General features: G+C 54.5%; 1 protein-coding gene across 1 annotated transcript; it reads left to right on the top strand.

Moving 5' to 3' along the window:
* Positions 1 to 2,868: 2,868 nt before the first annotated feature.
* RAB11B (RAB11B, member RAS oncogene family) lies at positions 2,869 to 10,735 on the top strand. Its single transcript, XM_015886462.2, has 5 exons — positions 2,869 to 2,960; positions 6,103 to 6,298; positions 6,586 to 6,779; positions 7,158 to 7,238; positions 9,018 to 10,735. The coding sequence occupies exons 1-5, from the start codon at positions 2,921 to 2,923 to the stop codon at positions 9,161 to 9,163; spliced, it is 657 nt and encodes a 218-aa protein (XP_015741948.2). The 5' UTR covers positions 2,869 to 2,920; the 3' UTR covers positions 9,164 to 10,735.
* Positions 10,736 to 10,777: the final 42 nt, after the last annotated feature.

The following is a 10,777-nucleotide window of genomic DNA, read 5'->3' as shown; positions in this document are numbered from 1 at the left end:
TGCATGGCAGGGCATTGCTGTGCTGGGGCTCCGCATTCAGATGCTTTGCAGATAAAGGCAGACCTGACCAGGAGCTGCCCCAGCTAATAACAGCCTTGTAGCTGTTTGTGCCATACATGTCTGGCAATATCCCATAGGCAGCTTATGGGATCTGGGGATCCAGCAGGATCTGACTTCCCAGACACAGATCCAGGCTGGTGCTGGGGGCAGACAAAGCAGCAACGTCTCCATCTGACTACAGATATCCAACTGCAGAGCAGAAAGCAACAGCAAAACAACAAAAACCCACCGATCCCACAGATCCAGGAATGAGGGACAAGAGCCAGCACGGCTGGGAAGTGCCTGGGAGCAGCTGTACAAACACCTGCACGCCTGGCCTGCCTGCTCCTGCTCCAGCCCTGGAGAAAACCACGGGGTTAATGGCAGCCCCGAGCGCAGTTGCACAAGGTATTTAAGTCCAGTTTGGGAGGGGGGTTAAAGGAGCCCCTCAGCCCCCGGCCCCACAAACCTGGGCCCTCAGCCCCCTCCTCACACACCCCCAGCGCATCCCCTCGTGCCACACGCGCGTGTGACCGCATCCATCACCGCTCACATCGCGGCTCCGGATGAAGGAGAGGCAGCTCCCTCCAGTGACAGCGGGAGAAACGGCGGCCGAGGACGGGCTGGAGCCGGGCTGGGAACTGGGAGCTCCGGGGGTGGACAGGGAGGGTCGTGGCGATGCAGTCAGCGTTAGCAATGCAGACACAACGCACTGCCATCACTCCTCCATATTTACAGTGGCCCTTCTCGGGTGGTGGGAAAAGAAAGCTCTCTTCTTCCACACGTCACCCATCGGGGGTGGGAGACCCTCTGCCATAGGGAGCTCAGCATGGGACCATTCCCCTCCCCGGGGGGTTCTACACCTTCCACCCCAGGGCAGCTCTCCCGGTGCCGTTCTCTGCTCACTATTGGTTGCCCGGTGCCCTTCAGTGCTGTGGGCATCACCAGTGGGGCCACACACTGCAGTACGTGGGGATATGTGAACACCAACGGGACAAAGCAACAACACAATCCAGCAAAGCCTGGTTGTTAAAGACCCCTTCTGTGCAGGTTAAAAGGCCGATGCTTCGTAGCTGTATGTGAGCGCTGAGACTGCAAAGCAAGGGCGAGAAGAAAGATTTTCTCTCTGTTTCTCCAGAAACCTCCATCTGTCAGAGAGGAGCCCCTCGTGTGACCCCTGGGGAGGGGTTGAGGCAGCATCTTTCCTACAGCCTGCATCTGTGAATCCATTTCTTTCCTCCCCAGATGCTTCCATCGCTTCTTATGCAACGGAGGTGCCTACACACAGCACTGGGCTGCAGCGTGTGCTTGCAACGCTCTCCGTATCTCATCCCTTTTTCAGAGCAGTGTTCACAAAGAGAATAATGTTCGGCCAGCAGGAGCTGGGTCCCACCTCTGATGGGAGCTGTTAGCCCGGCTCTGCCTGTTCCCACGGCTCCCATACATTTATTAGCACTTACATCAGGGAAGAGCAGCCCGTGAGAAGCCTCCCCTGCCTGCTTGTGGTGTTGGTGGGTTGGGGGTGTTGGGGGCTGAGCTGACACCCCCAGCATCTCTGTAGGAAGATGACAACGTGCACAAAGCTTTCTCCCTCCCTTCTCTCCCATCCCGGCTGCCACGCGGTGCCGGAGCGCCGCTAATCCTTCATCCAGCTGAAGGCTCCTCCGGGGAAAGTAGGGCAGAGCCCCGCAGAACGTTTAATGAGCAGAGCGAATGTTCTGGCACATCACGGAGCCGGGAGGGGACGGAGCCGCTGCCTGCCCGGGGAGAATCGGTTTCAGGCGCAGATCAGAAGCGCGGCAGCAGCGGGCGCAGGGCGGGGGGGGGGTGGGCGCTGGGGGTGGGTGGGCGCTGGGGGGACTCACCGCGTGCCTGCACAGCTGCACTGACACAGTGGGGTGGGAGGGTCTCCAAGCAGCGCTGTGAGCCTGGCTGTGCTGTGCTGTGCTGTGCTGTGCTGTGCTGTGCTGTGCTGCGCTGTGCTGCGGGTCTCTCACTGGGGAGCCCCCGGAGCAGCTCAGCGCTCTGAGAGCGGAACGTCCTTTTGCTGTGGTCGCTGTTCACAGCGGGACGCGGCCCGGAGCCAAAAGGGGAAATGCCTTCCTAGAATGTGGCGGGTGGGGATTTGCTGATAGAGCTGGAAGGTGACGGAGAGGGAGGGAACGAGGGGGATGAGGATGGAGGGGGAGCGGGGGGGGCGCTGCAGGAGCACGGAGCCGGTATGAGCGGTCGGTCCTGGACGGGCCGCCCGGGGAGCGACGGGTCAGAGCAATGCGGGTGTTCGGGGGACACGAAGAGGAACCGGGGGACCGGGCGGTGTGAGATACAGGCGGGGGGTGGACGGGGGGTGGCTGCCAGGTGGGGCTGGAGGGATGCACGGCACCGGGATACACGGGGCACACGGGGCACACGGACACATGGGACACACGGACACACGGACACACGGGGCACACGGACACACGGACACATGGACACACGGACACACGGACACACGGGACACACGGACACACGGGACACACGGACACACGGACACATGGCACATACGGCACATCCCGGCTCGTCCCGCCGTTCCCCCCGCACACGGTCCCGGCCCCGCCCTCCCGTTAAGCCCCGCCCCCGCTCTAAGCCCCGCCCCCCGCCCCTCCTCTCCTCGCAGGGTCCCGGCTCCCGCACCCTGCGCCCCAGCTGCTCTCTCCCCATTGGACAGCGCGACCCGCCACTCAGGAGCCAACCCGTCGTCTATTGGGCGGCGCTGACGGGGCCGGTTCGACGCCCGCCTCCTGCGGGCTCTGGCGCGCGCTGATTGGCGGCTCGGGAGCGGCCCCCCCCGGTCGGGCCGCGCTCGGTGCTTGGCAGCCGGAGGGTCGTTGCCGCCATCGCCATGGGCACCCGCGACGACGAGTACGATTATCTGTTCAAAGGTAACGGCGCCTCACGGCGGCTCCCGGCGCCCCGGGGTCTCACCGGGTCCGGCCCGACCCGCCCCAATCGCGGCCCCGCGGGTCGGGCCCAGCGCAGCGATGGGAGCGGGCGGCACCGCGCGGCCGCGCCCTGCGGGGATCGGGGCGGCCCGGGGGGATGGACGGGGAACACGGGGCGAGGCCGGATGGAGCGGGAGTGTTGTGTTATGTTATATTGTGTGATGTTGTGTTGTGTTATTTGATGTTGTGTTATGTGATGTTGTGTTATGTGATGTTATTTATGGCCGTCCATTCGGGTGTGTGTCCAGGCCGGGCTCAGCCCCGCGGGCAGCGCAGCCCCGGGAGCTGCTGTTGGTTTCTGTGGGTCTCATTTAAAATAAACCCCAAAACACAAAGGAGCGAAAACCAGCCGCAGAGCACAAGGTCCGACCCGCAGCCCGGCACGCTGGGCCCTTTTTCCCCGTATCTCGTTGGTTTCCCGTTGTCCTTCCTTCCTTCTGGGCTGTTTGGGGCCGGATCAGGAGGGATGAGCGTAAACAAGGTCGAGTGGGATGAAATCTCCGCTCTAATGAGAAAATGAAGAGGATCCGCTCCCCGTTCTGCCCCTCTTCACCTTTCCAATAACAGAATTAAGTTCCGAGGGGAAATGGATGCAATGAGAACATCGGTGCCCTCGGAGCCTTCAGACTGAGCCCCTGCTCTGCTGCTGGGCTGGGAGCTGCTCATTGAGCCCATGGAGCACAGAGCTGGGGATGGCGATGGACGACAGCGCTGCTGCCTGGGGAAGACTGATTTTGTTTTCTTATACCTGAGATTGCCCAGAAATTAAAGTCATTTCTCCAGCCCCTCATGCAACAGAACACCACAACACCACAACACCACAACACCACAACACCAGCCCGTGTTGTCAGCCGTCTCGTGCTCCAGCAGTGCCCATTCCAGCCGGGCTGTGGGCAGGGTGCGTGTTGTTGGCTCTCGCAGGCAGGAGGTGCCAACTAATCCCAGCCCTGGGGATGTGAGTGTGGCCGTGGTCAGAGCTGTTCTGCTCAACCAGCTCCTCTCTGTGCTATTTCCCCTTTTCCTGCTCTCATCCCTGTGCCCTGAGCTGCTCATTTTATTGATCGGAACAAAATGCTGTTTGTTAACACAGCCCTGGGGAGAACAGGCTGGGTGCTGTGTGCGGCTCTGAGGGTCTCATTGTGGAGGCAGCACAGTGATGTAACCCAGTTCAGAGCTCTGCTCCTGGGCAGGGCTGCAGCTGGGACCTCTATGATGGGATTGGGGTGCTTTGGGTCTGGAATTGAACGTTTGACCTTTGAATATCAGTTCGACTATTGGAAGCCATGCACCTATTGAGGTGTGAGCTCTGCGCTGATTTTCCTCCCAGGAAGATGGGCTGTGATTGGTGTTTATATTACAAATGGAATCTGAGATTGTGCAGATGTACGCCTGCCTTGTGGGGGTGAAAAGGATAAAAGCGTCCATGGGGGGAAGAATAAGAGCTTTCTTTTATGTTTGTAGAAAATCAGAGCGCGCCCATCAGAGCTGAAGCCCAATGGGGCCTTTGGTTATTGGAAACAAATGCTTGTCATATTATTCATCAATATCTGGCAACCTCATGTACTGAATATTTATGATGAGCTGTGCTGGGAAGAGGCTTAATCCTCTTCATTGTGTGAAGGAATAGACTCCTTTTGACAGATAATTAACCGGTCTGTTTAAAATTCCACCATAAACCTGGTCTTGTGTTACCAGATCTGCAGTGCTTTGCAGTTGTTGGATGGGCAGCATGGTGTGCACTGACGGGCACGGGGCAGAGCTGGAAGCGGGGGAGGCTGAAGGAGCAGCCCTGAATTCTGGCTGTAGGCTGGACATGGCACATGCCTTGTGCTGCACTGCTCCACCTGATGCTGACTTGCTGGTTCGGGTCATTTCCAAGTGTTCCTTGCCTTTATTAGTGGGATCGAAGGCCGTGGAAGGGGTGTGATTTCATGTATTCTGTTGGATTTAGTATGGATTTGGGCTCTTGCTTTTGGTTTGGGGCTTTCTTTTTCCATCTGCATTTGAACAGGCAATATTGTCTAGTAACCCGTTCCCAAACTGAGGAATTTCCACAGTATCTGATTGCTTTGGTCCAGAAGCTTAAAGGCATCTTCCTGCTCTGTGCCCATAGAGGTACGTGGGTCTCCAGTCTTTGGATCTCCCTGCTAAAAGAGAAAGTCCTGACGGTTGATTGAGAGCAGCAAGAGGCTGATTGTAAGGTAGAGAGAGCACGAACTTGTTGCTGAGTTTGGATCAGGTTGCCTGCCTTTATTACTTCTGCATTCAGTAACATCTCAGAAATGCTCTGCCAGAGCATGGAGCAGCTGAAGGCACTGAAGGTACCTGGATTACAGGGGGTAATTAGCAAAGTGCAGCAGGACCGCCTGAATTCTCTTCCTGCAGCCAATGGATTAATGACCCAGGGTCTTTTTGCAGAGTTCATGCATGAAACTGGTCATCTTTACAGTCCAGAGGACAGACACGAGTACAACCTGGAGAGGCAGCTGTGCTTTCTCGAGCTGTGTGTTCATTAGGAGGGCAGAGCTCTGCGTGGAGCTGGCTCCAGCTGTCCTGGGTGGGGAGAAGCGGGGTGGGAGCTGCCAAAGCTGGAGCCTGAAACAATGGCCTGAGCACAAAATAAAGCAAAGCTGAAATAACAGAGGGACCAGCCCAGTTCGTGGCCATGGGAGAATGCTGGTGAGCTAATTCAGAAAGCGTGCAGGGAGAGGTGATCTCTAATCTGCTGTGCATGGATCGGGAGGGTCTAGAAATCTCTGAGCACTGATGTTTTCCTGTTAGCATGGCAACACCTTGTGCGGAGGCAGAGTTTCAGTCTTCTACTTCTCATCTAATCCACTGGAACTCGTTCTGTTGGGTGAAGTCCTGCTTAGTTTTCTGGCTTGTTTGTAGTATCAGATGTCTTCCTGTGGGGAGCACGGTGATGGCTGGAATAACTGCAATAAATCCCACAGAAGGCTGGGCATGCAGGGGACGGCTCGTCGCCCTCGTTACTGTGGGCCCTGCCTGAAGCAGCACAGCAGCCAGGCAGCACAGTGCTGCTGTGGGGAGTTCATCTGGTAAATGATGTCCTGTCTTTCAGTTGTGTTGATTGGAGACTCCGGAGTCGGGAAGAGTAACCTCCTGTCACGCTTCACACGCAATGAGTTCAACCTGGAGAGCAAGAGCACCATCGGGGTGGAGTTTGCTACCAGGAGCATCCAAGTGGATGGGAAGACGATAAAGGCACAGATCTGGGATACTGCAGGGCAGGAGAGATACCGTGCCATTACTTCAGCGTGAGTACTGTGTCTTTCTTTGGGACTATGGCAGATACATCTCCAGGTAGGGACTGAATGAAATGCATTTGGATGGGACAGAATCCTTGTGGCAGGTCTTGCTGTAGATCCAGGTAATCAGGTAACAAATATCATGCTATTTGATTAGTATTTGGAATTTGGAACTCATTTTTGGGGGATGGTTATTAAAACACGAAGCATACAGAACTGCAGTACTTGCATCAGCGCAGCTTTCTGAATGGGTTTGTTGGACCTCTCTAAAGGAACGTGCCTTTGTGTGCTCCCAGGTATTACCGTGGTGCTGTGGGGGCCCTTCTTGTCTATGACATTGCCAAACATCTCACCTATGAGAACGTGGAGCGCTGGCTGAAGGAGCTGAGGGATCACGCAGACAACAACATCGTCATCATGCTGGTGGGCAATAAGAGCGACCTGCGCCACCTGAGGGCTGTGCCCACCGACGAGGCCCGTGCTTTTGCAGGTCGGTATGTGGGGCCTTCAGGTGCTTCTCAAGTTCAGTGTGCTGGTCACTCTACTGTCCAGTATTTAACTTTTGCCTTGTGCTTATTATTATGTGGGAAAAAAAGGGGAATTGGAGGTTTCGTAGCTGGCTTGTTAAATAGTGGATGGTGTTTTTTCTTGTTGAATCTGTTGGTAGCACATGTTTGTAAAACAGCATCCTTGAGCTGCCTGATACCTGAAGCATAAACAGTTCCTCTGGGAAGGCTGAAAAACAGCAAGAAAATACCTCATATAGATGTCAAATATCACAACACAAAGTGTCTGTCCTTCATTCCTAGAGGCGTGATTCTATGGAGAGCATAGAGTTCCTAACTGAACCACTTGTTATTTATTACAGAAAAAAATAACCTGTCCTTTATTGAAACTTCTGCTCTGGATTCCACAAATGTAGAAGAAGCCTTCAAGAACATCCTTACAGGTATGGTTTGCTATGGGTTCTGTGGACCTACCACAGTAGTGAATCTTCTTCATGGGCACAGTTTGCAGTTATTGAGACTGTTTTGGAAATGAGTGTTGGGAATGATTATATGTTTGCAGTCTGCCTCACCTTACCTCTGTTTTAACCCCACCCCATGAACCTTTTTCCCCACCCACACACATGGGGAACTTTCTCTTTCCTTGAGAGTGATGTGGGCCCATTACCTGAGTTTTATGGTTCAATAGCTGAATTCTGCGAGGATAAACTATTTCTGTATTCTCACCCTCATGCACTGTTCTGTGGAGCTGTGCCTGATGTACACGTCCCACCACGTCTCCAGAAGGGCATTTCCTGAGCATTTTTTGTTTTTTGGTGACAAGATGCTGATTTAACTTAAATGAGAATGAGCCTTTGTTCTGGTACTGCTCGGTTGTCAGGAAGTGTCTGATGTATGCTGCTTGTTGGACGCTGACCAGAGAACTGGTTTAGTATTGCTGTGCCTTGATTATATGTGAGTGAGAGCCTATTACTGGGGAAATGGCTGAGTTTTGACCTGGTGAATTCTTGAAGGCTCATTCAGGTTTGTTTTGCAGAGTGTGGAGGTAAACAGGCAGGAGCTGTGGTGTTGGGCTGAGCAGCTCTGTGAGCACAGAGGTGTGTTACAGTTAAAGATGACCAAGAGGAGGTGGGCAGGAGGAAAAAAAGGGGTAGTCAAGCTGCTTCTATGAGTAAAAAAGCCTGATGGATGAAGAGTGGGTTACGTTCTGCTCCCCAGCAAGATTTGGGTTGAGCTGCTGGAGAAGTAACTGGAGAACACTGCTGCTGAGACAGAGCTGTAGAGAAGAGCAGCTGCAGCCTGAGCTCTTGTGCAGGGTGGCCTTGAGAGCAGGTGCTGCTTATCTGTGACACTTGGCTGGATCTGAGGTGACTTGTGTGGTGCTCTGAGATGGTATCGGTGGATTTAGTGCCCTGAGCGTGGCTCAGCCATCACCATCCATCCTGTCTTCCCTTGTCGTGTTGTTCTGAGCCTGACTCTGGGTACAGAAAATGGCCAGAGGTTTTTCTAGGAGAGTTCAGTGCTGCCTGTGTGACAGATGGAGCCAGAACTGGAGCTCCATCAAAACAAAAAAACCAAAGAGCCCAAACCCTACAATTCCCCACCATTTAAAACCCTTGTTAAAGGCTTTGGCTGTTCCTGTCCTGCGGCTGTGACTGCTCGAATGTGACCATAATATTTACTGCAGGCTTCCAGGGAGGTGCTTGCCCTTTTCCTGTCTCACAATGGAGGGAAGTTGGAATGAGGTCCTACAGTCAGCGCAATAGAAATATTTCCACTTATTTCTACTGGCGCTGCAGGTGGAATGGTTTCCTTCTGAAAGCTTCTAACCTGGACGCTGCCTTTAACAGCTGGGGTGAATCTGTGCTTTCAGGCATGAGTTATTTGGAGTCAATGAAATGAATTCTGTTGGGGATGGCATTTACAGATCGATGTGGGGCTGCGTGGAACCTCATTTTTACTGCCACAGATGGGGAAACTGATTTGTAACGGAGACGAGCGGGTGGTCCTGTACTTCAGTAGGGACGGCTCACCGGGAGCTAAAGGGTGAAACCTTTAGGTCTTCCAGGCAGAGCTGGAAAGCCACCCAGATGTTACACTGCACAGCTGGTTCCCTTTCACAGCTTGAATCTTCCCTCTCCTGGCAGCTCGCTCCGAGGTGAGCGCGTGCTGCGTTGCAGGGAACACCTTCCTGTGCCCCAACAGCTCTGTTCTCATTTCAGAAATCTACCGCATTGTCTCTCAGAAGCAGATCGCAGACCGGTCTGCGCACGATGAATCTCCTGGCAACAACGTAGTCGACATCAGCGTCCCACCAACCACCGACGGACAGAAATCCAACAAACTCCAGTGCTGTCAGAACCTGTGACCTCCCGTAGACGGCTCCGATGCTCCTCACTTCGTCTGTGCTTCATTTAGAAACTTGTGTGCACTTCTTTATCTCCTGTGATTCAGTGACTCCCTCTCCCTCCTCCCTTCACCCCACCCCATCCTCCTCCTTTCATCTTAGAGCTTAAATTGTAGGGTTAACATTCCCCTGCCTCTAAGATCCCCTTGAATGTGATGACTTTTGGGCTCGAAATGTTGGCACTGATCTGATAGACGTGTTTGTGTTGGAACATCTGCTGGATTCCATCCCACGAGATGCTTCTCCTCAGCTGGGTTTGAGTTTTGTTCTGGGAGAGAAGCCGTGGGGGCTCGACCAGCTGAGGGAATAATGGCCGCCTTTAGGTTACGAGGCTTTTTCCTCCCATAGTCAGACTTTTCTCTCCTGTTCCTATAAACGCAGGGGAGGAATTAAAGGCAGTAGCTGTCCTCCCCACGCTCTGCTTTCTGTCCCAGTGAAGTTTCACAGCGAGGTTTTGAGCGGTCGCACACACCTCAGAGCTGTTGAACATAACACGACTTACCATGTAATTAGCACTAGTGCGGTTAGTCTGCCCGTGTAGTTGTACTGTTTCCTGCCTAGGAAATCTTTCTCTCCTCGTTTTATTTGGGAACAATGACATATGTCTGCGTTGCTTTCTCTGCCACCACGAACACCGTGCTGCTGTGCGGGCTTTGTCACGTGGCGTAATATTTATTCATGGCTTCCATTAATCAGTTCACACTGTTGTACAGTAAGTGCCAGCATCTTCCTTTAACCGACCCACCCGTACGGCCGTGCTGCTGTCGTACGTAGATCAGTGTCTGAGCGCTGGACCTTCCCTACCTGCGGGATTTATTTTGCATGCTGCTTTTCTATAGAGTTCCCCCCCGTTTGGAGTGAGTGAAGCAATATCCCCATGTCCCCCTGCCATGTACATAACCTGCTCGGAAGGTTTTGGGTTGTTGGTAGAGAACACGATTCTTTCTACGTTTTGTAAAGCTGCAGATCCATCCCATCCCCTGGTGCCTGGTGCGTTCCCTTCCTTACAGTGTCATGCTCAGATCTCACTCAGCTCTTTAACCTGCTCCTTCCCCTCCTGTCAGGCCGAGCTCTGGGCTGTGATTCTCACACCATTGGACCTCACCGTGTGTGTCGGTTCGGCAGCTCTGACCCGGAACGTTCGGTCCGTGCTGAACGGGACGGCCCGTCCCGCAGCCCCGTGTGGCTCCTCGCTGTGGTTTGTGCGTTACCCGCTGTCAGTTACCGGCTCTCACCGCATCCATCCCCGGTGACGCGGGTGCAGCCGTGCAGGACGGGACGGGCCGGACCGTGCAGCGATTTGCGGCCGGTTTTTGCTCTGTACAATTTGAGTTCCGAGACTGCGCCTCACTGCTGAACACACACACACTGCATGGCGTGAGCTGCACCGGGCGGCACCGAGCTGTGTACGGGGCGGTACCGAGCTGTACCGGGCGGTACGGAGCCATATACCGAACGGCGCTGGGAGCCGGGGAACCGGCATTCGGGTCTGGGCTGTTCTGTCTGTTGTGTAATAAACTCCAGGGCGGTTCACTACGGCTCGGGCTCTGTTCACGTTACGGGGGCTGCGCTTCC

The sequence above is a fragment of the Coturnix japonica genome, chromosome 16 (assembly GCF_054131305.1).
Source record: "Coturnix japonica strain WE chromosome 16, WE-NBRP24, whole genome shotgun sequence".
In the NCBI taxonomy this organism is placed as follows: domain Eukaryota; kingdom Metazoa; phylum Chordata; class Aves; order Galliformes; family Phasianidae; genus Coturnix; species Coturnix japonica.
The sequence above is the reverse complement of the archived record's forward strand: the minus strand, read 5'-3'. Positions and strand labels throughout refer to the sequence as shown.